Below are 24,452 nucleotides of genomic sequence, written 5' to 3'. Positions count from 1 at the left end.
GAGCAGCAACTAGAGTAGGAACAGGTTGAAGGGCGATGGAGGAGAGCAGCAGATGGCACCGGCCCCAGTGCCTGGCCTGGGGAAAGGGAATCTATCCTGTGGGACTCCCGAGCTCTCAGTGCCACCAGTGGGACAGCGGTGATGAGGCCAGGAACCCCAGGCCCATCCCACCCAGCTTTCCCCTGCAGCTGCCCCCATCCTGCCCCCATTTACTCCCACCTGGTCCTGGTTCATGCTGGTGCCACGGGGCTGGAGCGAGGGGTGGCTCCCCTCAGCAGACACAAGTGAGCAGGGTCCCCCCAAGCCCCACGCTCGCCCCCCAGAGCCATCTCCTCCGTGTTCCAGCTCATTCCCCTTCCAAGCCTGGGGCCCCCACAAGGAGTGGCCAGTCCCCCTTGCCCTAGGGCTCCATCAGAGTCCTCAGCGTTGTGGGCTCATGCCCACCCTGGCAGCCCCAGCCCGCAGGGTGCAGCCCCTCCTCGTCCCACTGCAGCTCCGCACACACTGATCTGTACCATTTATTTGGGATTTTACAGAAGTCGGGGGTTGGGGGGTCAGACCGTCACCAGGGTGGGGCAGGGGGAAGTCGGATCCCGACATTAAATTATGAGTTAAATTAACGAGCAAGAAAAACCAACAGTTTTGTCTCAGGAGAAAGTGCCCAAGTGCGGGGGTAGGCAGGGGGCCCCTCATGGCTTGGGGGTGAACCCTGGCCGGGAGCCCAGCCCCCTGTGTGCAGCACATGTGCCCCAGTCCCGGGACACGCATGTGCCCACACACAGACGTGCATGGACACGAGTGCACCCCCTGTGCCTCCACTGACGTTTGGTCCCTGCTTGGAGCCCCCCGTCCTCTTCCAGGGTTCCAGTGGACGTGTGCCTGGCCAGCGACTCCCCCCTGCCACTAGCAGCAGGGCACAGGGACCCCTCACCAGCCCAGCCCAGGATGCCACAGGCCTGGGGAAGCAGGGGGGTCTTTGCAGGGTGCAGCCCCCTGTGAATCAGGAGTGCATGAGCGGCCAGGCTGGAAATACCTGTGAACAGCCTGGAGGGGGCCAGGGTGTCCCTGGCAATGGCGGGCAGAGCGGGAGCTCCCCTGGGTGCCAGGTGCGGCAGGGAGGCCACACAGCCCCTCCCTGGCACAGGTGGGGCCTGGCCCCACCCAGCTCCACTGTGCCACAGGGCAGGGGGCTCCCTGGGGGAAAGCTGGCAGTGGGCCTGGGAGGGGCGCACCCTCATCCTGCCCCAGGGAGGCAGAGGGGGACAGTGGAAGGTCCTGGCTCACCCCAAGGTGAGTAGGGTGTCTGGGGGCAGCAGCCCAGCGAGCCCCCTTAGGAGTGTCAGGGGCAGGGGGGACTCCAGCTGTCTGCTCTGTGGGGTCTGTGCTGAGGAGCTGCTGCACCCTGCCCTGAGCAGGGGCTGTGGAATGAGGGGGGACCCAGCCCACTGGCAGCTCCCCGCACCTGGTGGCCCCCCCCATCCAAGACCAGGCCTGGGCTGTGGCCCCCATGAGCCCCCGGCCACAACTGAGGTCCATGTGTGCTCCTCCGTCCGGGGGGGGCACAGGGAGCTCACTGCTCCTCCAGCCAGGAGGGCTTCTCGGCGCCAGGGGTCTTGAGCTTGATGTTGAACTGCTTGAGGGTCTGCTCAAGCTGCTGCTGGTTCCCAGCAAAGTACGCAGAGATGGCGTTGTGGAACAGCAGCAGTTGCTTGTGCATCACCTTGATCTGGGGGGGGAGGGCATCATGACTGGGGGGGCCTGAGCCCACCCCAGCAGCATAGAAAAGGGGTTGGAAAGCCCTCTGAGACCCCCCGAGTGCCACCACTCCCCCTGTGCACTGCCCGTTCCACCCAATTTGTGTCCTTGAGTGACAAATCCAACATGGATGTCAAGTCCCTGCAGGGACCCCATCCCTGTGCCTCCTATCCTTGCACTTCCCTCCCATCCCTGTCCCAGACCCCCCTTCCTCATGTGCCCCATCTCTGCATGCCCCACCTCTGTCTTGCATCTCCCATTCCTGTGCCCCCCATCCACACCCCACACCTCCCATCCCTGCACCCACCTTGTTCTCCTCCAAGAATTTGAGCTTGATGGCCACGTCTGCCCGCAGCTTCTCGTACTTATCCTTGTGGCTCTGGAACTGGCTCTGGGCCGCGTCCAGGCGGCTCACAGCGCCGGCGTCGCGCGGGCCCATGCTCAGCTCCTCCAGGTCCGTGCGGTACGCGTCGTACTCCAACCTGCACGGAACCCCCGGCATCACTGACCTGCCTCCAGACCTCCCCAGGAGCCCTGAGCCCCCCGAGCTCCCTGTCCCACCTGGCTGTCTCGTACTGCTTCACTGTCATGAGCGTGTCCTCCATGGTCTTGTTGACCAGCGTGTTGATGCTGGACACAAAGAAGTTGACGGCGCCCAGCAGCGTCTCCCCGTTCTTGCACAGCAGCTTCTGCGTCTCCGCGTTGTACCCAAACTCCTCCTGGGGACAGAGGGATGGGGGCACAGGTGAGGGGCCACGGATCACATCCCCACTCCCCTCCATCAAGGGTGCTGGGGGAAAAGGCCCCTGAGACCACCGAGGCCAAGCATGATGCAGCACCACCGAGGCCAGCACCAGCACAACAGCCACTCCTGTGCATATTACGTTCCTGCCCTGGCGTCCAAGTGTGACTCCCCAAGTCCTGACCCCCACAACCCCAGTGTCAAGTCCCAGCTGTCCGTGCCCCCCCCACCCCCAGCCCTAGTGTCCAGGTGTCCCCTCCAAGTCCTGGCATTCCCCCCATCCTCCCCCAGCCCTGGTGCCCAGGTGTCCCTGCCCTCACCCCAGTGTCCCCCTAGCCCTGGCACACCTGGAGCTCAGGGGATTTCTGGCTGAGGTCAGCAAAGGCATCCCCCAGGGCGTGCTGGGTCTGTACGAGGCTGTAGAGGTGGGCCGTGAGTGCCCGTGCCAGGTGCAGGACGCTCTCGTACTTGCGCTTGGTCTCACGCAGCAGCTCGATCTGGGTCTCCAGCTCCAGGTCCACCGTGCGGGACCCCCGGCCGAAGCGCTCCGAGAGCAACTGCTTGGTGCACTGCAGCAGGGGGACACCGGGGGCCCCCAAGGCACCTGTGAGTCCCCGAACCACACCAAGAGCAGCTGCTTGTGGGAGGGGAGCAGGAAGGCCCGCTGGTGTCCCCTCACCCCTCACCTTGTAGGTGTTGATCCCCCACTTCTTGACAATGTCAAACTTCTCAACGGCAATGCCACGCACGACCTCCTCTCCACCAGGTGGGGGTCCGGGGGGTGGTGGGTGCAGCCCGGGGCCTGGCACAGGGACAGGGATAGGAACCTGGCACCAGCTCCACGAGGGCAGCAGCCAGGGGGACCGGGCAGCCCCAGCCTCCAGAGCCCTTGTCCTGGAGCTGCTGTTTCCACAGCAGCATGCCAAGCACTGGCTCACAGGTATTGTGGTGAGGACCCTGCTCCTGCCAGCCCCCCTGAGGGTCCCACACAGGGGCACAGACCCCAGCCCAGCCATATCCGTTTGCACCAGGCCCTGCCCCATGCTGCTGACTACCCTCACCAGGCTGGACACAGGGGGAACACTGCCCAGCAGCACTGAGAGTCCCTCAGGTGGGCTCCAGGGGCAGGGTGGGCCCCCCTGGCCAGGACCCACCTCTGAGCCCCCTGGGCCCACCAGCGCTGTCGTCTGTCCCAGCACAAGGATCAGCACCAGGACCAGGCTCTGGCCATGACACAGCCGCCACGGGGGCTCTTACCAACGTCCCTAGGGAGGCCCAGGGCCCCCAGACCCAAGGGACGGCCTGGGGTGGAGTGAGGGGCGCAGTACCTGCGGGAGCCGCGGCCGGGCGGGCCATCCTACGGGCAGCAGGCGCGCTGGGGGACACCGACGGTCCTCGGGGGGGGTGAGGGTGGACAAGAGAGCCTGGAAATGGGGGGGCTGCAGGGGCCGAGCAGGGTGGGGCAGGACAGGATGGGGGCACAGAGCATGGCACAGTGGGGTAGCCAGGGCAGAGGGGACGGGGGGCAAGGGACAGGGACGAGTGCGCGGGCGGGCGGCAGCGGGAGAGCGACGGCAGCAGGTGAGCGTTGGAAACCAGAGACACGGCCACAGGCCACAGACGGACTCCCCAGCCCAGGAAACCCCCCAGCTCTGACCCCTGTGCAGGAATCCCTGCACCCCAAGGGCTGGGCAGGCCTGGCATGACAGGCACGCTGGGACACAGACACAGGGACACCAGGCCAGCAGCGGCGGTGCTCCGGGGAAGCGCACCCCCGTGCACTCGCACTCTCTGCCCACATGGACCTTCCTCAAGCCCAGGGGGACCCTCAGGGAGAGGTCTGCATGGAACAAGGACAGTGGTGCCAGGTCTCCCAGGGTGCAGAGCCCAGCTGGCCCCGCTGTGGCCCGGTCTGACTGGGACAGCAAGAAGGGCTCAGTAGGGTGTGGGCCTAGGGCCCCCTGCCTGCCCCCTCATCCCCAGCACACTCCAGAGCTCCCGCTGCACGTGGACCAGGACAGACCGGGGATCCTCCACCAGAGCAGGGACTCAGAATCTCACGGGGGTGTCCTGACCAAGGGGATGGAAATTCCCAGCAGAGACCCCACTCTGTGACAGGGGAGCAACCCAGGGAGAGCCAAGCTGGGGCAGCAGCCCCTCCTCTGCCATCAGTTCACCCCCACACGCTGGCCCTGCACAGAACCCGAGCCCACCCAGGACACACCTCGGCTAGGCTGTGGCACAGCCGTGTGCCGTAAGTCAGGGGCATTGAGGGGAGCTGAGCCCCTTGGTTCCACAATGATCCCATTCCCTCCCAGCCCAGCCCAAGTACCTTTGATGGTGCCGGTGGGGATGATGCCCTCGGCCGTGCCCCCATAGCCGCCTGACACGATGCTGGTCTCATTCAGGTTGGGTCCCGACACCATCACCTGCTGCAGGTCCTGGGGGGCAGAGGAGCACAGGGCGCTGAGAGGCAGCGACAGCACAGCCCTGGCACAGCCCAAACACCCCCCGGGGTTCCCGACCCCCAGACCTGCTCCAGGCCATCGTCCTCGGGCAGGCTGCTGGTGTCCCCGTTGCTGCTGATGGGGATCTCCATGGTGGCTGCCTTGCTCAGGATCCCGTCCGACATCCTCAGGGCCTGCAGGGACACAGACGTGGTGCTGGGGCCAGGACCACCCCCGGCCGGGGGCCCCAGCCAGCACCCGCGGGGCTGTGGTGGAACAGCAGGAGGCTACGGCGTGGAGAGAGGGGCCCACACCGGCAGCCGCTGGCTCTGAGCAGAGGCGGCCCCCTGCCCCGGGCCTCCTGCAGCCACTGCCCGGCCCGGCTGGGCCGCCTCTCGGGACACCCCTGGCTCCCAGAACGGACCCGCAGGGTGGCACGTCCCAGACGCGCCGACCCCACTGCGGCTCCCACACCATCACGCCCAGGACTCCCGGGCTCCCCCGCCCCTCGGGCCGCACCCCGTGCTGCCTCCCGCAAACCCCGCCGGGGATCCCCGCAGACCCTGCCCCGGGACGGCGGCGCTGGCAGCGCCTAGCACGGCCCCGGCCAGGAGGGCGCCGGGAGCCACGTCCGCAGGAGAGCGGGAGGGGGCCCGCTGCGCCCGGACCGGTCCGGGCACATTCCAAAGCAGGCGGGGCCCGGGGCGGGCTCCCGAGAACCCGTTACCTGTGACCTGTCCCCTCCCCGGCGGGGACAGGGCCCGGCCCGGCTCTAGGGTCGAGCTCTGCGGGCAGGGGCCGTCACCGCCCAGGGCCATCCTGCCCAGAGAACGGCCCCGCAGTCCCACAGCCTCCGGGGCGGGCGGGGGCAGCGGCGGAACGGACCCCTCCGCAGCCACGCACGGCAAGGCCCCGGGACGGGACCGACCTCCGAGGGAACCCCCGGTGGCCGCTCCTGGCGGAACCGGCCCGAGCGGCGGCGGCCCCAGCCTCGCTCCTGGGGCTCTCCCGGGCAGGCTCCGCCGGCCCCGCGGCCGCTCACCCCGTCCGGCCTCCCCGGTCCGCCCCCAGCCCCACCTGCGCCCCGGCCCCGCCGGGCCCCCCCGCGCCGCTCCCGCTCCGCCTCGGCCCGGACGCGCCGAAAGTGGCGTCAAGGGCCCGGAAGTGGCGTCATCGCTGAGCCGGGCGGAAGTGACGTCGCCGGGAGTTCGGCGGGTGGTCCCGCGGGCGCGGAGGGACCGGGCCCCGGCCCGGCCCGGGATGGACCCGGCGGCCGAGCACCGGCAGCAGCTCCGCAGCGTGAGCGCGTGGGCCGGGGGCGGGGAGCGGCGTGTCCCGCGAGGCCTTCATGGGAGGTCCCGGGGCTGTCGGTGTGGTGGCGTGTCCCGCCGCGTCCCGAGGGCTCCGGCGGGGGCATTGCGGGGTGCCGGGGACGCAGGAGAACCGGTGGGGCCCTGGAAGGGACCCGGGCGTCTCGGGCTGGCCGGGGGCCACGCCGGGACTCGCGGTGGGTTTCGGGGGTCCCGGAGCGGCCCCGCCCGGTGTGACCCGCGCCTGCTCCCCAGCTGCGAGATTTCCTGCTGGTCTACAACCGCATGACCGAGCTCTGCTTCCGCCACTGCGTCTGCAACCTCAACTACCGGCTGCTCACGGGCCGCGAGGTGAGCGGGGCACGGGGGGCCGCGGGCCAGGGGCCACAGGCCCGGTGTCCCCGCGCCCCCTGAGCCCCGTGCCCCCGCAGGAGTCGTGCCTGGACAGCTGCGCCGCGAGGCTGGTCCGCGCCAACCACCGCCTGATGGGCGCCTACGTGGGGCTGGTGCCTGCGCTGCTGCAGCGCCGCGCAGCCGAGCACGGGGCTCCAGCGGGGCCGCCCGGACTGCCGGCCTCCTCCGAGCCGGCCCCGGGCCCCGCGGAGCAAGACGCTCCCGCTGCCGGCACGTAGCAGCAGCTGGCCGCAGCTCCCCGCGGCCGTCGGACGCGACTGGCAGCAGCCCGGCCCCGTTGCAGCCGCAGCAGCTGCAGCCCTGCTGCGCTGGAGCTCCAGGCTGGAGCAGCATCTGCACTGGGCCCCGGGAGCCCGGAGCAGCGGCTGGGCGGTGCAGGGCACCAGGGACTGGGGGCACAGGAACAGGGGGAAGGCTCCCCTAGCCCTCCTGGTTGTGGATTTCTGGGAAGTGGATTGTGAGTACTAATAAAAACATCTTCACAGTAATGGCTCAGTGTGACACCTGGGGAGGGCACCAGAACCCTGGCCCCCGCTGCCTGCTGGGTGTGCTGGGGGAGCCCACGGCACAACAGGGAATCCAGGCAATTGCACCTAAACGTGAGACAAACGTCTCCCTGCAGGACCCCTGTGATCACCTGAACATTCTCACTACAGCTGGCAGGTGCAGAGCAGGCACTCGGGGCAGTGGGAGGGGGCAAGGGCGGGTAGGTGTCAGGTGCTGCCAGGCCAGTGCCCTCCAGCTAAGGGCATGTGTGTGCACGGTCCCTGGGAGAGCCTGGCCTCTTCTCTCCCCGCTGCAGCCCCTGGGCAGAGGGCGCGAGCTGCAGGCCCAGGACAGGGCTTAGGGTAGGTAGGCACTAGCCCCAGTACAGAAATAAATTGATATATTCCGTGTACAAAACATGCTCCTGCAGGCCCGGCCGGGCACTCCCGCGCATATAAATAAGGCCCGGCCCGGCCTCCCCTCTGTCCTGCCCGCGGGGGCCAGCGCCTGCGCCGGGGCCACCCCTCCCGCGGGACCCCCGGGCTGGCCGGGGTCACTTCAGGTCCACGTCAAAGTCCAGCACCAGCAGCTTGGTCTCCTCGGTGCCGTTGCGGCTGCCCACGGCGCACACCAGCTTTGTGTTGGAGGCACGGATGCGCCACACGACCCCCCCCGAGCCCCCGCTCTCCAGGGCCACGAGGTTTCGCACAAACTCCCCCGTCTTCAGGTCCCACAGCTTCACTGTCCCGTCATCCGAGCTGGTCACCACGAACTTGGAGCTGAACTGCAGGCAGGTGACAGCACTCTGGTGCTTGCTGGGACCTATGGGGAGCCACCCGTGAGCCCCACACGCACCTGGGCCACCCACTGCTGTGTCACGTCTGGCACCTCAGAGCCCTGGCTCCTCAGGGACACCCACCACTCTGTCCAGACACAGCTGGCAGCTTACAGCCAACCCAGCCCCAAGGGCCAGGAGCTGCCCCTTCCCAGGCCCCTGATGGAGGGAACACCCCACTGCCCCCCAAGGGCGAGGAATCCCCTCTCACCCTGCAGTGTCTGCAGGCACTGCCCCGTCTTGATGTCCCAGATCTTGACAGTGGAGTCGGCGTTGCCAGACACGAGGATGTTGTCACGCAGCTCCATCCCGCTGGTGAGTGACTGGTGCCCCATGAGCGTGTGCAGGCAGTTCCCACTCTCCACATCCCACACGCGGATCGAGGTGTCCAGGGACCCGCTCACGATGTGTGTCCCATCGAACTGCCAGACAGAAGGGGACCAGCTCAGTATCGAGGACAGGAGTGTCCCTGGTTTGGGGTGCAGCCCACAGCTCTGGCATCTCCTGGTTTGGGATACAGCACCCCCAGTTCCAGCACCAGAGACCCCAGTTCAGCAGCTGAGACACAGGCTCACTCACGCACCTCTTGGCTTTTTGGACTGTAGAAATGCTCCAGGGAAGGGGCATGGAGCACTGTTTGCGTCCACAGCATATGTGCGTGGGAAGTGGGGTCAGGGGGGCACAGACTGTTCCCAGAGGACACAAACAGGGTCCATGTTTCCTTGCAGGGCAGATACACCCCCTTCAGGGCACACATGTCCCTGCAAAGCTCACAGGGCCTTGCATGACACAGGCAGCACAGCCTATTTGTGGCACCTTTGGCACAGCTCGTGCCCATGACTGGAAGGCACGGGAGAGATAGGGCAAGCCAGCAGTAAGGCAGGTTGTACCTGCAGGGAGCGGGGAAGGCGGGGAGCTGGAGCGGGGAAGCAGCAGGAGGGGATGCGTGCGGGGCCATACCTGCAGCGAGTAGACACGGTTGGTGTGCCCCTGCAGCGTGTGGGTGCAGCTCTCGCTCTCGGGGTCCCACACCTTGACCGTGTAGTCGTAGGCACCGCTGACCACCTTGTTGCCGTCGTACTGGACGCAGCGCACGGCTGCCACGTGGCCCATCAGCACATGCAGGCACTGCCCCGTCTCGATGTCCCAGAGCCGCAGCGTGGCATCCCGGGAGCCACTCACCACCCTGCAGGTGAGGGGACACCTGGGGCCCAGCTGCCAGGGCAGCCTGGGGGTAACAAGCCTCACCCCCGTGGATATCCCCCCTCACAGAGCACCCGCAGCCCCGTACCTGTTGCCGTGCAGGTGCATGCAGCGCACGGTGGAGGTGTGTCCGTACAGCGTGTGCACGCACTCGCCACTGTCAGCGTTCCACACCTTGAGTGTGCGGTCAGTGGAGCCGCTGATGACAATGCTGTCCCTCATCTGGGAGGACCAAACCCCCCCAGTGTGGCCCACCAGTGTCTGCACACACTGTGGGGAACAGAATGTGAGGGACAGGTGAGCCTCTCACACTTCCCCACCCCTGAAACAGCACCGAGGAGCAGCACAACTCCGTGTCCTGGTCATAAAGGGCCCAGGGTGTATCCCCACCTGTGCCCAGCACAGGGAGATGGTCCCTGCCCCAAACCCCTGTGGTGCCAGTGACAATGCCACACTCACTTGCCTGGTGACAGTGACACTCACCTCCCCTGTGACAGCTGACCACACTTTGAGCGTGTTGTCATCAGAGCCGCTTACTATGCGATTCCCACAGAACTGCAGGCAGGTGATCACATGGTCGTCGTGGCCCTTCAATACCTGTGGGAGTACCGGAGTGTGTGGGGGACAGCGTGGCCCCCCCCAGCCAGCAGGACCCCCCCAACACAATGAGCAGTGGGAAGGCAGCAGGAGCTGTGGGGAGGAAAGGCAGATGGGTCTCCAAACCACCTGCAGCCTCTGATGCTTCTGCAGGACAGCGGAGCTGGGGTGTGTGGTGTGTCTGACAGCTGCTGCAGGGGCAGGGGTTACAGCAGCACAGGGAGTAGGAGGCTTGGGAACCCAGCAGCAAGAGAAGGGGTGGTGGAGACTCTGCCCAGGGGCAGGAGGGATCCCCAGGGAGAGATCACCAGGGTTCTGGGACCCTGCACAGAACACAGCTGAGCCCTGTGACGCTGCACCTTCCCTGGGTGCTGAGGCTGGCTGCAGCCCTGTACGGGGCCTTGGAAAAGGGCCTTGGAAAAGATCCCCTTATCCAGGCCCAGGAGATCTCATTGCTGCTGCCCCCACTGCTCCGAGCAAGCCGGATCTGCTCCCCACGGCAGATCCTGTACCAGCTTCCCCATACCAGGGACCTGAGGTCTGACCCCAGAGGGACCCCCACCAGCCCCTCAGCTCTCCAGGGCCCACCCCTGACAGGGGCACTCCCAGGCTCACCCTGGGGACCACAGCTCCCTGGAGTCTGTCCCCGCTGGGACACCCAGACCTACCTTGGGGGGCCGCAGCTCCCCACTGCGCCAGTTCATGTCGATGCGGTGCTGGCGCAGGAAGGCGAATTTCCAGGGGCTGTACATGAATCCGGGGCTGAGCAGGCGTCGCTTCCGCAGGTGTAGGGGCTCCTCGATCCCTGCAGAGGACAACACAGCAGTGCCTCACCTGGGTCAAGCCTGGGGTGGCCCCCAACCCCCACCCGGAGGACCCTCACCTTCCTCACGGCACTTCTCCCTCCAGAGCAGATTGTCCTCGGCCAGGACTCTCCAGTAGCGGCAAGTCTGGGCGGCACGGAGCAGGTCCCGTGGCTCCAGGAAAGACAAGACGTACAGGGCCAGCTATGGGGGGATAAAGGTCACAGAGGGGTCACCAGGGGAGGGTCAGGTCAGGCCAGACCCCTGGTCCCCAAGCTTCACTCACCTCCTTGGGCAGCAGGGAGATGAAGTCCCGCTGGAACTGGGGCTCGATGACCTGCATCATGTACTTGATCTGCGCCGGCTCGCAGCGGTCAATGAGCTCATCCAGGGCCAGCAGCTTCTCAGGGCCGCTCCAGCGCTGCAGGGGGACCCCCAGTGACCCCTGGCTCTGTGTCCCCAGCTAGCCCAGCCACAGCCCTGGCAGCCAGGCCTCTTGTCCCAGGCCAGGAGCCTGAGGCAGGTGGGAGTTTGGTGGGTCACAGGTGCTGTGTGACAGGTGACACCACCCCTGGCCAGGGCTGAAACCTCATCTGTGTTTTCCCACACAAAGAAAACTACCCAAAATCCACTGTGGGCCCAACCCCTGCCCACAGTGGGAATCCCTTAGGGTCGGCTCCCTCCCATCACACCCAGGCTGCCTGGAGCCACCAGGTGAGCCATACCTGGAAGGTGCGGAGCCAGTCCTGTAGCTCAGGTGGGGGGGCCACCGAGGGGATGCGACGGCGCCGGGCCTGCCCCACCTTGGCATTGCGCAGGTCCCCAAAGGTGGTCGTGGGGCTGGGTGTACAGGGACCCAGTGTCCTGGGAGAAACACCAGGCACAGGTGAGGCCACGGCATAGCTGGCACGTGCCAGCACTGCTCCGGGCTACAGTGCTCCAGAGGTATTAGAACTGGTTCCCACCAGTGGGAGCTCCACCCCACTGACCCCTTCTCTTTGCCCCCACCCTGCTGACCCCTTGCCCAGACATGCAGCCCAGTCTGCTCAGCAGAGAGGCAACTGCTCAGGGCTGGATCTCACCTGGGCCACCCCCTGCTCAACACAAGTGGCTCTACCACCCTCCTGGGGAGGGCAGCAGGAGCTATGTGCTGCCCCAGCACACAGAACCCCCTTCACCAGCTGCACTCGGAGCCCCCCCACCCCTCACCTGCCATAGTCAGAGCCCTTGCACAGCTTCTTCCCGGGGGACAAGGCCCGGCCATCTGGCCCATTCTCTGACTTCCGCTTCATCTGTGGGACACAGCAGGTTGGAGGGGCTGGGAGAAACCCAGGCAGACCCCTGCAGACTCCCGGCCCACAGCTGACCCTTGTAGACCCCTACAAACCGGCCACCCACAACCAATCCCTGCAGGGGCCCTGCCCAGAGCTATGGGGCAGATCCCCACCTGCTCTTGCTTTCTCCCTTCAGGGTCCATACAGCAACAAAGGATCCCCACGCAGGGCAGGGGGGCTGCACCAGGGCCAGCCAGGGCTGGGGACCGGGGTAGCACCTCCTTCCCCCACCCTATGACCAAGGACCCCCATGCAGGGCAGGGATCTGCTTGTGGGACTGGGGCAGCATCTCTTTTCCCCAGCCCCAGCAGCCAGGCACCACAGAAGCCCAGCCCCCCTTTACCCTCCCACAGGTGCCCGTGGTGCCCCAGCAGTCCCTGGCCCCCCGGGCACCTTGGGGCGCAGGTGCCGCAGCAGCCCCCCATCCCCAGTGCGCTGCAGGTAGTCGATCCAGCGCTCGCCCAGGCTGTAGTACAGGTATACGTTGCTGCTGTCTTCCCCCTCCTCGCTGCAGCAGCTCCCTTCTTCCTCCTCCTCCTCTTCTTCCTCCTCCTCCCTGGTGGACCTGGGTGGCTCCTGTAGTCCCCGCCCCCCAGAACCATCAGGGTCTGCTCCGGACCTGGGGGTACCCTTCCAGGGGCGCTCTGGCTCCCAGGGCCCTGGTGCCTCTTCCTCCTCATCTTCCTCCTCTTCAGCCACCACCTGAGCAGGGAAAAGGCAGGGAGCAGGGCTGACTCCGCACTAGCCTTGGAGAGACCTCCAGTCTCCTGCTGGAGACCAGCAGCAGGGCAGGGGCTGGGAGTGCTGCTGGCTGGCAGCCAGTGAGAGCCAGGGCCCTGCAGCGCAGGGGCTCCACTCAACAGCACTGTGGGGGGTTGCAGGGCAAGCACAACCACGAGCTCCTCCAGAATCCTCCAGGTGCAGTTCTGTCTGCTCGCCACGAGCTTCCCCTGAGCCCCCCCAGAGCCAGACCTCCTCCCTCGTCCTTGCACCTGGCAGCAGGAGCCCTTCTGCACCTACCTGTGCCACAGGTGCCCCGTGGTCCTCACTGTCCCCCAGGGGACTGGGGCTGGCTCGCGGGGGCCCCTCGGGGCCCGGGCACCGCCGGCACGTCATGCGCTGGCTGTTGAGCTCCAGGATGCGTGTGGTGATGCCCTTGACGTGCAGCAGGTCATCCAAGCAAGTGAAGCCCTTCAGCTCCTGCGTGGAGGGAAGTCAGCCCTGCCCAGAACAGAATCCCTCCTGCTCCCAGACCCCCCTGCCCAAGCGGCCCCGCAGGGAAGAGTCACAGCGCCACGGAAGGGGGACAGCAACCCAAAGCTGCCAGCTGTGGTAGGAGCACTGTGCCCCCCAGATGAGCGGGATGGGGAGCGAGGCTGCAGCTCCAGGGCACGGGAACAACTGGACACGTGCAGATGCAGGCATGTGAGGCACCCACGGTCCCGCGGGACCTCGGGCACCACCCAGCCCTGACCTGGGATCAGCTGCCTCCCGTCACCCTGCGCGGCTCCCGGAGCGCCTGCCATGGGAGGAACCCGGCGGGGCCAGGCTGTCCTGGAGCAGGACTCGATGGACAAGCAGCGCAGCCCACGGGCCCGGGAAGGGCCCGACTGGCCCTTCTGACCCGGCAGGGCTCGTTTTATGGTGCTACTGCTGCTCCCCACAGAGAGCTGCAGTAGCAGCACCGCCCGGGACAGGCCCTGCTCCAGAGCACCCTTCCTACGTATTACCGGTTTCTGCCCTCCCGCCTCCCGGTGTTCCCAAGCGTATGTGTGCACAGCATTCGGACACCCAGCCCTCTACCTCCTTTTCGAGCCCCAGACATGCCAAGCGTTCCCAGGCCTGCCTCGCCCGGCCGCGGCGCTGCCCATCCCTGCAGCATCAGGGCACGGCTGCCGCTGACGCGCCCGTACCCGCGGGGCTGGGGCCTGCGGTGCCGCCCCCACTGCTCCCGCAGGGTCTCGCCCCACCACGGGCGGTGAGGGCGCTCGGAAGCCGTCGGGGCCCAGGGCTAGTCCCGTTCCCCCGGCTCGGGCTCGGGGCGCTGCCAGGACCGGCAGCTGGGAGGGCAGCACCGGGGGCGGCAGCGCTCGCCCGGCCCCGCGGGCTCGGGGCGCGACTTGGGGATCCCGGCCCCCCACCTGCCCCGGCTACCAGCACGGAATCAGCGCTGTCACCCCCGCACTCGCCCCGCACCCCAGGACGGACAGCGCCACGGCCACCCCCGCCTCGGGGTCGCGGGCCCGGGTCGTTCAGCGTGGGGCGCCATCCCCGCCCCCCCCCCCCGCACCTCTCTCTTGCGGACGATACCGCGGGCACGGCGGCGGCCGATGCCGCTGAGGGCACCTTCCAGCTCGGCCACGCCGGCGCGGTTGATGTCGAGCTTGGCCCCGGCGGGGCCCGGCCCCGACATCCCGGTACCGGTCCCGGGCGCTGCCGCCGCGCAGGCCCGACTGCACTGCGCAGGCGCGGCCCCGCCCCCCATGAGCGCAGGCGCAGCTGTGAGGAAGCAGCGGCTTTATTGGTGATAGCGCCCGGGGGCGGGGCCAGCCGCCGGGGCCCCGCCCCCTCCCGCCGCCGGGGCCCCGCCCCCTCCCGCCGCGCCGCTCACCGCCGCTTGTACAGGCACGGCCGCAGGCGCAGCCCGGGAGCGGGGCCGGGCCGCGCCGGGCCCGTCTTGGCGAACTCCAACACGTAGAAATAGGAACTGGAGAGGTCCTGGGGGCGCGGGGACACCCGACTCTGTTACCGGCCGCCCGGAGCCCCCATCATCACCACAAGCCCGGAACCCCAGGTCCCCCCGCCTCCTTGCACACCCGCACTGTGCCCTGTGTCCAAAGCCCGGCCCCCGGTGTACTCCTCCAAATGCCCAACACTCTCATCATCGACCCCACACCACAATTCCTCCGTGCCCCAGGACCCCCAAGCCCCTCCTGGGCTACACGCCCACCTCCAGGCCCCCCTCATCCCTTCCCCAGCCCCAGCACCCCATCCAGCCTGCATCCCAAACCGGCACAGCGTGCCCCCACGGTCCCCAGGACCTCCAAACCTTCTCCCAGGACTCCACCCCTGTGCATACGCGTCCCCATCTGCCGTCCCCAGTGCACCAATCCTTTCCACCTCCATCTAACTTCACCAACCCCTGGTCTGCTCCACACCAGGCTGGGCCTCGGTACACCGCCTCCCTAACCCTAACCCCTTCCCTGGGCTCCAGCCCTAGGCACCCCTGGGGCCACACCTTGGAGACGGTCCTGAAGCCCAGCTGCGTCATGGCCCTCAGGAAGGCACGGGTGTCCTCAAAGCGGCTGGCCACCTCGGCCACCATCAGGGTCCCCCTGCGGCCACTTGAGCTCTGAGCAGGTTGCCCAGGCACCCCCAGGACGCTGCTCAGCATCCCTGCCCCAATCCCCCACTGCCCCACAGCCTCTGCCTACCCGAGCTTGAGCACACGGTTGGCCTCTCCTAGGATCTCCTGCAGGTTGGTGCCCATCAGCGCCAGGCAGAACACGGCCACGTCCACCGACTCAGCCGCCAGTGGCACCTGCCCACCCCGGGACACCCCCGGAGAAGGAGGATGATGACTTGGCCTGGAAGCCCCTCTGCACACCCCCAGGCGCGGGAGGAGGGGGATGGCGATGTTGATGGGGCTGGGACTCCCCAGGCTCGTGGATTCAGCCGTGCCCCAGGCACACACCCAGCTTTCGAAAAGACACACCCGTGCTTCACCCCCTCCCGGGACCCTCGGGGTCACGGTCCCCCACCCGCACGCCCTCCCTGCCCCGGGGCGGCCCCGCTACCTCGGCCATGTCGCAGACGGTGACCCGCGGGCTCAGCGGCACCAGGTCGAAGCAGTGCACCTGGTTCTTGACACTGGCGGCCAGCGTGCAGTCCCCGCACCCGAAATCCGCCACCACTAGTGACGCCGGTCTGGGGCAGGGACAGCGGGCTCAGAGCGGCCTGGCCCGGCGCCTCGTCCCCCCACTGCTCCCCGGTCCCCGATCATTGCCGGGCCCCACCGGCCAATCTCTGGCCCCGCGTCCCCCAGCCCCGCCTCGGTGCAGCCCCCGGCCCCGCTCACGACCCCTCCGCTCCATACTCCCGCCAGGCCTCGCCGTCCCGCTCACCGGCGGCGCAGGTAGCGCACGATGCGCTGCACCGGGCGCTCGGGCCAGCGCCGCACCTGCCGCTCGAAGCCCCGGTGGTAGAGGTGGAAAGCGGCAGGGTCGGCGCGGAAGAGCCGAGCCGCGTCCCGGCTGCTGCCGGTGTACAGCTGCTGGTTCAGATAGCGGAACCGGGCGCCGAGCAGCCGCTCCTCCATCCGCGCGCGGAGCGCAGCCGAGCGGCCCGAGCGGGGCTCCGCAGGAGCCTCCGCGGGGACCGGCGGGTCCGCGGGCCCCGGCGGGCCCGGGGGGCCCGGCCCCGAGCCCCGCTCCCCGTCCGACCCCACCGGCGGCTCCTGCTGCCGCTGCCGCTTCCGCCGCTGCCTACGGCTCAGTCCCGCCGGCTTCCCGGACTGCTCCGCCGGCTCAGCCGGGCCGTCTGGGGGCATCGAGAGGGGGTCAGGGCGCGGAGGCGGCTCCCTCCTGCCCGCCGGGCCCGGGAGCCGTCCCGGTACCTGTGTCCGGCCGCTGCCCAACCTCCCGGAGCTCGTCGGGACCGGCCGGGAGCTCTCCCGCCGCGGCCCGCGGCCGGCCGGCCTTCTTCCGCTTCCGGGGCCGCTTCCGCGCCGCCTCACCGTCCCGACCGGTCCCGGGCAGCCGCCTCTTTCGTGGGCTCCTGTGGAGAGTGGGGCCGGTAACTTCCGCGCGCCCGGGACTGGCCCGGCCCGCCGCCCCCGCATCGCCCGCTTACCGGTCTGCCCGGGCCCTCCGGGGCGCCGCGGGGCAGCGGCTCCGCTGCATCGTTCCAGCCCTGCTCCGCGAACCTGGAGCGGGGACCCGCGGTCGGTACCGGGACGCACGTGCCGCCGCACGGGGAGCGCCGCGGGAGCGCCCCTCCTCTCGGCCCGGAGGACAGGGCGGCGCCGCGGACGGCCCGCTCCGCCCCTGGCCGGGTAACCGCGCCCCCGGTCAATTCGGCACGCCCGGTAACCCCGCCCCCAGCCCGCCTGACCGCGCTCCCCTCGCCGCCCGCGGCCTCGCCCCGCCCGGTGCCGTGTGGCGGAGCCGCGGCCGGTGCGGGTTCCGGCCGGCAGAGGGCGCCCTCTCGGGGCGGAACCCCCGCGCCGTCCCGCGCCTGCCGCAGCCGCCGCCCTGCGGAGCCGCCGGGACACGCACCCGGTAACGGCGGGACGGCACCGGCACCGAGCGGGGACAGGTTGGAGAGGCCGCGAGTGCGGCTGCGGGGGACCCGAAGCGGGAGCAGGGCCGGACGGAGCCCTGCCGGAGCCAGGGCCGGGGCCCGGCCGGGCCGGGAGCTGCAGGGGAGGGGTGGGGGGCGCAGGGAAGGGACTGGGGGTACAGCGGAGGGATTGGGGGTACAGGGAAGGGTTGGGGGTACAGGGGAGGGATTGGGGGTAAAGGGAAGGGTTGGGGGTACAGGGGAGGGATTGGGGGTACAGGGAAGAGATTGGGGGTACAAGGGAGGGATTGGGGGTACAGAGAAGGGTTGGGGGTACAGGGGAGGGATTGGGGGTAAAGGGAAGGGTTGGGGGTACAAGGGAGGGGTTGGGGGTACAGGGAAGGGTTGGGGGTACAAGGGAGGGATTGGGGGTACAGGGAAGGGTTGGGGGTACAAGGGAGGGGTTGGGGGTACAGGGAAGGGTTGGGGGTACAGGGGAGGGATTGGGGGTACAGGGAAGAGATTGGGGGTACAGGGGAGGGATTGGGGGTACAAGGGAGGGATTGGGGGTACAGGGAAGGGTTGGGGGTACAGGGAAGGGTTGGGGGTACAGGGGAGGGATTGGGGGTACAGGGAAGGGTTGGGGGTACAGGGAAGGGTTGGGGGTACAGGGGAGGGATTGGGGGTACAGGGAAGGGTTGGGGGTACAGGGAAGGGTTGGGGGTACAGGGGAGGGATTGGGGGTACAGGGAAGGGTTGGGGGTACAGGGAAGGTTTGGGGGTACAGGGAAGGGTTGGGGGTACTGCGGAGGGTTGGGAGTACAGGGGAGGGTTGGGGGTACAGGGGAGGGATTGGGGGTACAGGGAAGGGTTGGGGGTACAGGGAAGGTTTGGGGGTACAGGGAAGGGTTGGGGGTACTGCGGAGGGTTGGGAGTACAGGGGAGGGATTGGGGGTACAGGGGAGGGATTGGGGGTACAGGGAAGGGTTGGGGGTACTGCGGAGGGTTGGGAGTACAGGGGAGGGTTCGGGGTACAGGGAAGGGTTGGGGGTGGAAGGGCAGGGATTGGGGGTACAGGGAAGGGTTGGGGGTACAGGGGAGGGATTGGGGGTACAGGGAAGGGTTGGGGGTTGAAGGGCAGGGATTGGGGGTACAGGGAAGGGTTGGGGGTGGAAGGGCAGGGACTGATGGGGCCGCGGGCAGAGCGAGGCCCTAGCAGCTGGTTCGGGGTAACACAGGGGGACTGTGTCTGCACATCCCGTCCCCTGCCCCGGTGCGGAGCAGGGCCAAGCTGGGCACTTGGCCATCCGGGCAGGGCTGGGGCTGGTCGGGCCTGGCAGCCCCGCGGGACCGGGTAGCGGCCGGTGGGTGACAGGAGGCCACAGCCCCGGGCCGAGCAGGGCACGGGGGGGGCCAGGATGGGGTGTCATTACTGTGGTGTGAGGTCCCACAGGGCTGGGACTAGCGTGGCATATCCTGGGGACCCCTTTTCATGAGGTGCCCCCAAATGGGTGGGGGATAAATCTCTTCCGGGAGTGTGGCTGTTCTGGTGCCGGGACAGGGCCAACGCTGCTCTGGGTGTGCTGGGGCCATTCTAGGGTGTACGAGACCCTGGCAAAAATCCCGAGTTCTGCGTCCCACCCCTCTGGAGCTGCCTGTGGCACGGGGTGCAGACAGGGTCCTGGGGGACAGCTGCAGGTGCTGGCAGCTGGTGGGGGTCCCGATGTGTCTGGGTGGGCTTCAGGTCCAGGGGGATCCTCCAGCAGCAGGTTTGAGCGCCAGTGGGTGCATGTCGGGCACGTCATATTCAATCTGACTGTCCCCGCGCTGTGAGACTCACTGCGTGTCCCTGCTCAGCATCACAGACCGCTGGGCAGCGGGTCCCACGCTCGCAGCCGAGGCCTCAGGGGGACATGGGGAGCAGGAGGGAGCTCTGTGCCTGGCTCTGAGCTGGGATGTCCATGGATCCTCCATGTCCATGGGGTCTTCCATGCACTAGCCTTTGGGGTCTGGCTTTCTGAGCATGGCCCATGCCAGGCCCAGCCAAGTGGCTCAGGAAGGTCATGGGGCTGCAGGATCCCATGCCAGGGATGCTGAGTTACCCCAGCCCCATTCCCCCACCAGATCTGCGGGGTCCCATCTTGAGGGTGCTGAGCTCCCCCAGCCTCACTCCCCCGCAGAGTTGTGGGCACCGGGGCCGGCTGTGCCTGGTGATAAGCCCGGGGGTGCCAGCCTGGCTTCCTGTTGGGTGGCCACGGCCCCTCTGGAATCACCCGGGATCTTCCCCTTGGGCTGCCGGTCCGGCTCCAGCCCAGACCTCAGCGTGCCTGCGGCTTCCTGGAGAGCTGCAGGGACGGGGCGGAAGGGCTCAGGGATGGGGCAGGAGGCTCCTGTACTTGCTGTTCCAGGGACCTCCCCACCGAGGGGGATCGGGGTCCCCACGTCCTTACCCACGTCCCCTCCCGCAGCTGCCATGGACGACATCTTCACACAATGCCGGGAGGGCAACGCGGTGGCCGTGCGGCTGTGGCTGGACAACACCGAGAACGACCTCAACCAGGGGTGAGCGGGGCTGTGCTGGGCGCCGGTTTCCGCTGGTCTCCATGGCAAGGCAGGGGGCAGATGGCAGGACGCGGCTCCTCCCCGCTGGAGGAAGTTACCGCATCGCCGAGGCACGAGGCCAAACATCCTCTGGCCACTTCCTCACGGCCACAGCCGCGGATCAGCTGGGCTGGGGCTACCTCCCCTGTCCCCATGGTGGCGGCTGTGTCCGCTGACCTTATCCTCGTGTCCCCATCCCCTCTCTGGGGAGCACCATGGCAGATGTGTGGGCACACGGCTGGCACCACTGGGGCTGGGAGTTGTGGGGGCCACTCTGTGTGCCCAGGGGTCTCCTCCCGTTTGAGGGGTCTTGCAGGACAGTGGGGTCCAACTTGTGCTCACAGCCGTTCAGGAGCCACGTTTGGGTCAGGCGTGGGGCTTGGAGCATCTGCCTGCAGCGCGTGCAGCTGGCGCAGCGTGACCCCGCACCATGACCCCAGCCGGGCCATGGCCCTGGCATTCCAGACATGCTCCAGACAAATGCCTCCCTTGATCATGCCTCTCTGCCCCTCCTGGGGGTCCCAGGCACATGGAGCTGTCCCAGACCCACAGAAGGTGCCCAAAGAACTGTTCTGTGCTGGGTAGCCCCTGCCTGCAGGGCCGTGGTGGGGACAAGTGGGGTCTGCTGTGCCAGGGGGCTGGAGGGGGGCTGGGACTGGGGGGAGCCGGGGCTGCAGCAGCCCCTCTGCCAGTTCCCGATCTCCATTTAAGGCCCGGCTGCCACCTCCTCCCTTACTTGGTCATGGAGTGGGGGGATGGGGACAGGATCCAGCTGTGATTCAGCCTTGGAGGAGACAGGATTTGGCCTGGGCTGGTGGGGCCCTGGTGGGGGTGGGTGGGAGTGGGATGGATGTTCAAGCCGGTCCCTTTGCCCCTGCCGCTGGTGCTTTGGGAGTGATGCCAGTGATGCCTGGGCCAGGGGGCTATAGCTGAGCAGAGCCCCCGCCATCCTGCAGGGACGACCATGGGTTCAGCCCTCTGCACTGGGCCTGCCGCGAGGGCCGCTCCAACGTGGTGGACATGCTCATCATGCGCGGGGCCCGCATCAACGTCATGAACCGGGGCGATGACACCCCACTGCACCTGGCCGCCAGCCACGGCCACCGGGACATCGTGCAGAAGGTACCTGTCCCCTGTGCCGGCACCTGCCCTTCCCTACCCCCTGTGTAGCCCTCAGCGTTACCCTCGTGGGACTTGCTCTCCTCGTCACCTGTCAGGAGCACCTGGCATCCCCCCAGCAGCCCTGAGCTCCCCACTCCTCACAAACTCCCTCCAAATCCCTCTGAGCCCCACATCAGTTCAGCCCCCTCCCTACAGCTCCCAATGTGCTGCCCCTGCATCCCCCAGGGCAAGGCACAAGGAAGGATGAGGGCTGTCCTGGGCTCGTGGGGATCTTGCCTGGGCTTACAGGGACAGTCCTGGGCTCACAGGGACTGTCCCGTGTCCCCAGCTGATGCAGTTCAAAGCAGACATCAATGCAGTGAATGAGCACGGGAACACACCGCTGCACTATGCCTGCTTCTGGGGACATGAGCAGGTGGCTGAGGTGAGTGGGAGCACGGGCAGGAGGGAGGGCAGGGTGGGAGGGGGACTGAGGGGAGATCACAAACCACAGTCCTTGCTCCCTGCTCTCACAGGACCTGGTGGGCAGTGGGGCCCTGGTCAGCATTGCTAACAAATATGGTGAGACCCCCACAGACAAGGCCAAGACGCCTCTGCGAGAGGTCCTGAAAGGTACGAGGGTCCCTCAGGACCCCACAACTGACACAGCCTCCAGCCAGCCACAGCAGGCTCTGGGTGCCACCCTCCTCCTCCTCCTCCCTCTGCAGAGCGTGCTGAGAAGCTGGGCCAGAGCCTCACCAAGATCCCCTACAAGGACACGTTCTGGAAGGGCACAACCCGCACCCGGCCCAGTAAGGACTGGGGGTCCCCTGGGGGCTGCCATGGGTCCCCTGTGCCCTGCTGGCACTGCTTCCTGGATCCAGCAGCTATTAGGCATTCATCCCCCTTCCACTCTAGGGAATGGGACCCTGAACAAACTGGCCGGGATTGACTTCAAACAGCTGAGCCTGAGCCACAAACTGAACGAGAACCAGTCGGGAGAGGTGGGTCCCTCTGAGCCCCAGGTGTGCGCTGTGCCTGTGCAGACCGCCGTGTCCTGGCCCTGCTGGGCACGCTGTTCTGGAGTCCCATGGCCAGGTGCAGGGAGGGAGCTCCTCCCCAGCTCAAGGGGCTCCCTTCTCATTGTGGACCCTTGGTCCCATGGGCTCCAGAGCCCCACACAGGGGCCTGGGGATGCTGGGGACTCTGCACCCTTTTCACAGTGCCTGTGTCTCTGCTCCTCCACCAGCTGTGGAAGGGGCGCTGGCAGGGCAATGACATCGTAATCAAAATGCTGAAGATCCGGGACTGGACGACGCGGAAGAGCCGGGACTTCAACGAGGAGTACCCAAAACTGCGGTGGGTGCTGCACGTGCCTGGAGCCACCCTGGCACGTGCCTGGGATCCCCACCAGCATTTGACCAGGGCCACTTCGGCACCTTCTCAGGGCCAACAGAAGCTCTCAGAGTATGGGGCAGGCAGGAGCCTCCCAGCTCTGCGGGGCCAGGAATGCTCTGGGTGGTGGCCAAGGGCTGGGAGGCCCTGGGGGATGGCAAAGGGCGGACGAGGGGGTGCAGGCAGCCCCTTCCTGTTCTTAGGGCTGTCACTTCTCTTGCAGGATCTTTTCCCACCCCAATGTGCTGCCGGTGCTGGGTGCCTGCCAGGCCCCTCCAGCTCCCCACCCCATTGTCATCAGCCACTGGATGCCTTACGGCTCCCTGTACAACGTCCTACACGAGGGAACCAGTGAGTGCTGGGGTATAGCGTGTTTGGGGGCAGCAGGGGCCTCTCCAGCCACAGCCCTGGGTGGGCTTAGGGTGGGTTGACCCAATCACTCCCTTCCCAGATTTTGTGGTGGACCAGATGCAGGCGGTGAAGTTCGCCTTCGATATCGCGCGGGGCATGGCCTTCCTGCATACGCTGGAGCCCCTCATCCCACGGCACCACCTCAACAGCCGCAGCGTCATGGTGAGTGGGGCACAGCCCCTCTCCCAAGGCAGGGGGGCTCTCAGGGCAGGGGAGGCTCCTGCTGACCGCCTGCCGTCCGCAGATCGATGAGGACATGACGGCACGGATCAGCATGGCCGACGTCAAGTTCTCCTTCCAGTGCCCGGGGCGGATGTACGCCCCGGCCTGGGTGGCTCCCGAAGGTGAGTGGCCAGTTCCCAGCCCCCGCCCCAGACTGGCCCCCTCTCCCCGAGTCCCACTCAGCCCCCAGCCATCCCCCAGCCCTGCAGAAGAAACCGGAGGAGATCAACCGGCGCTCAGCTGACATGTGGAGCTTCGCGGTGCTGCTGTGGGAGCTGGTGACACGTGAGGTGCCCTTCGCTGACCTGTCCAACATGGAGATCGGTATGAAGGTGAGGGGGTGGAGGTGCAAAGGAACTGATTTGGGTCAGAGTTAGGGGAGAAGTTCTGGCCATTGAGGGTGGTGAGGCCCCGGCACAGGTTGCCCAGAGAACTTTGGCTGCTCCATCCCTGGAAGTGTTTAAGGCCAGGTTGGAGGGGGTATGGAACCACCTGGGCAGGTGGAAGGTGTCCCTGCCTGTGGGGGCAGGGTCCCAGTCCTGACTCTGGCTCCTCTTCTTGTTTGCAGGTAGCACTGGAGGGGCTACGTCCCACCATCCCCCCTGGCATCTCCCCCCACATCTGCAAACTGATGAAGATCTGCATGAACGAGGACCCGGCCAAGCGCCCCAAGTTCGACATGATCGTGCCCATCCTGGAGAAGATGCAGGAGAAGTAGAGAGGAGGCACCTCCCCCCTCCAGTGCTGCCTTGCTCCCCCCGCCACCCCCAAGTGCCTTTAGCCCTAGAGCCAGGGGGAGCAGAGGACACCCCTCACCCTGAGCCAGCCACGGACACGGTACAGATGGCACTGCCTGCGCTGGAGCTCTGCAGGCTCCGGACCCCCGCCCAGGGCAGCCCTAACCCAGCCTCTGGACAGCCCCCAGTCCAGTGCAGCCCCCCCACCCCAGGGCATGGTGTGGGGCTTGGCCCTGCTGCTGGGGGACGGGGCTGTGGGGCCCCCGGTCCCCCTTGCTGGGCAAAGCCCAACCCAGGACTCAGCCCCCCACGGCTGGGGGGGAAGGGGCAGGCCAGGAGAGGCCACCTGTGGTGCCCAGCACTGCTCCCGCTTCGCGCTTCACTGGCCACTTCCCTCTGGCCCCAGAATGGCCACTGGCAACCAAATAAACGTTTGGTATGGAACCAGCTGCTGGGGTACAGGGCGGAGGAATGGGGGGAGTTGATTGGGGGGCTGGGACTCACAGGGGATGTCTAGGACTGAGGGTGGGGTTGGATTGACATGGGGCTGCCCTGCAGCCCGCAGAGCCCTGGGCACGAGTCACCACCCACAGCAACCCTCTGGTGCCCAGCACAGGTAGGGTAGATGGGCACAGGGCCCCCTCGGGAGGTGCCTGGTGCAGGAGGGGTGGGCTCAGGATCCCGTCCCTGGCTCATTTGTAGTGCTGCCTGTGCAGCCCCCAGGGTATTCCCTGTGGGAGACAAGGGGCAGTTTAGGGAAGGAGGAGAAGGAAGAGTGC

At 67.4% G+C, this 24,452-nt stretch overlaps 5 protein-coding genes across 11 annotated transcripts; 2 read left to right on the top strand and 3 right to left on the bottom strand.

The window, feature by feature from the left end:
* Window positions 1-503: 503 nt before the first annotated feature.
* ARFIP2 (ADP ribosylation factor interacting protein 2) lies at window positions 504-6,153 on the bottom strand. Of its 4 annotated transcripts, XM_068179454.1 has the most exons (9): window positions 5,485-5,525; window positions 5,031-5,138; window positions 4,830-4,938; window positions 3,826-3,936; window positions 3,184-3,299; window positions 2,845-3,066; window positions 2,317-2,474; window positions 2,063-2,237; window positions 504-1,726 (listed from the first exon to the last, which is right to left on the bottom strand). In XM_068179454.1, the coding sequence occupies exons 2-9, from the start codon at window positions 5,127-5,129 to the stop codon at window positions 1,571-1,573; spliced, it is 1,146 nt and encodes a 381-aa protein (XP_068035555.1). In that variant the 5' UTR covers window positions 5,130-5,138; window positions 5,485-5,525; the 3' UTR covers window positions 504-1,570. The 4 variants fall into 4 exon arrangements, with proteins under 4 accessions (XP_068035555.1, XP_068035550.1, XP_068035554.1 ...); XM_068179449.1 differs by lacking the exons at window positions 3,826-3,936; window positions 5,485-5,525 and adding an exon at window positions 6,022-6,153 and having other exon boundaries at window positions 505-1,726; XM_068179453.1 differs by lacking the exon at window positions 3,826-3,936 and having other exon boundaries at window positions 505-1,726; window positions 5,485-5,509.
* TIMM10B (translocase of inner mitochondrial membrane 10B) lies at window positions 6,092-7,156 on the top strand. The gene is made up of 3 exons (XM_068179464.1): window positions 6,092-6,243; window positions 6,510-6,605; window positions 6,686-7,156. Exons 1-3 carry the CDS (start codon window positions 6,205-6,207, stop codon window positions 6,884-6,886), a joined length of 336 nt encoding a protein of 111 aa, XP_068035565.1. The 5' UTR covers window positions 6,092-6,204; the 3' UTR covers window positions 6,887-7,156.
* A 381-nt stretch (window positions 7,157-7,537) lies between these two features.
* Window positions 7,538-14,426, bottom strand: LOC137467886 (F-box/WD repeat-containing protein 7-like). 3 transcript variants are annotated; one of them, XM_068179301.1, is made up of 13 exons: window positions 14,217-14,426; window positions 12,947-13,126; window positions 12,320-12,628; window positions 11,802-11,884; window positions 11,318-11,456; window positions 10,879-11,013; window positions 10,673-10,796; window positions 10,458-10,594; window positions 9,676-9,789; window positions 9,281-9,462; window positions 8,950-9,175; window positions 8,201-8,411; window positions 7,538-7,976 (listed from the first exon to the last, which is right to left on the bottom strand). In XM_068179301.1, the coding sequence occupies exons 1-13, from the start codon at window positions 14,409-14,411 to the stop codon at window positions 7,708-7,710; spliced, it is 2,304 nt and encodes a 767-aa protein (XP_068035402.1). In that variant the 5' UTR covers window positions 14,412-14,426; the 3' UTR covers window positions 7,538-7,707. The 3 variants fall into 3 exon arrangements, with proteins under 3 accessions (XP_068035402.1, XP_068035421.1, XP_068035412.1); XM_068179320.1 differs by having other exon boundaries at window positions 14,237-14,369; XM_068179311.1 differs by having other exon boundaries at window positions 12,947-13,147; window positions 14,217-14,357.
* Window positions 14,427-14,428: 2 nt separating this feature from the next.
* Window positions 14,429-16,842, bottom strand: RRP8 (ribosomal RNA processing 8). Its single transcript, XM_068179466.1, is given in 8 exon segments — window positions 14,429-14,644; window positions 15,165-15,261; window positions 15,361-15,467; window positions 15,724-15,853; window positions 16,051-16,465; window positions 16,542-16,659; window positions 16,662-16,699; window positions 16,770-16,842. Coding segments are annotated over 8 exon segments (1,074 nt in total). The 5' UTR covers window positions 16,828-16,842; the 3' UTR covers window positions 14,429-14,533.
* Window positions 16,843-17,139: 297 nt separating this feature from the next.
* On the top strand, window positions 17,140-24,120 carry ILK (integrin linked kinase). Of its 2 annotated transcripts, none has more exons than XM_068179009.1 (13): window positions 17,140-17,205; window positions 19,675-19,768; window positions 20,764-20,929; window positions 21,258-21,353; window positions 21,445-21,541; window positions 21,637-21,720; window positions 21,827-21,912; window positions 22,158-22,267; window positions 22,527-22,654; window positions 22,755-22,876; window positions 22,959-23,058; window positions 23,138-23,268; window positions 23,505-24,120. In XM_068179009.1, the coding sequence occupies exons 2-13, from the start codon at window positions 19,680-19,682 to the stop codon at window positions 23,652-23,654; spliced, it is 1,359 nt and encodes a 452-aa protein (XP_068035110.1). In that variant the 5' UTR covers window positions 17,140-17,205; window positions 19,675-19,679; the 3' UTR covers window positions 23,655-24,120. The 2 variants fall into 2 exon arrangements, with proteins under 2 accessions (XP_068035110.1, XP_068035100.1); XM_068178999.1 differs by having other exon boundaries at window positions 17,148-17,242.
* Window positions 24,121-24,452: the final 332 nt, after the last annotated feature.

This window comes from Anomalospiza imberbis, chromosome 2, assembly GCF_031753505.1.
Source record: "Anomalospiza imberbis isolate Cuckoo-Finch-1a 21T00152 chromosome 2, ASM3175350v1, whole genome shotgun sequence".
Classification (NCBI taxonomy): Eukaryota; Metazoa; Chordata; class Aves; order Passeriformes; family Viduidae; genus Anomalospiza; species Anomalospiza imberbis.
The sequence above is the reverse complement of the archived record's forward strand: the minus strand, read 5'-3'. Positions and strand labels throughout refer to the sequence as shown.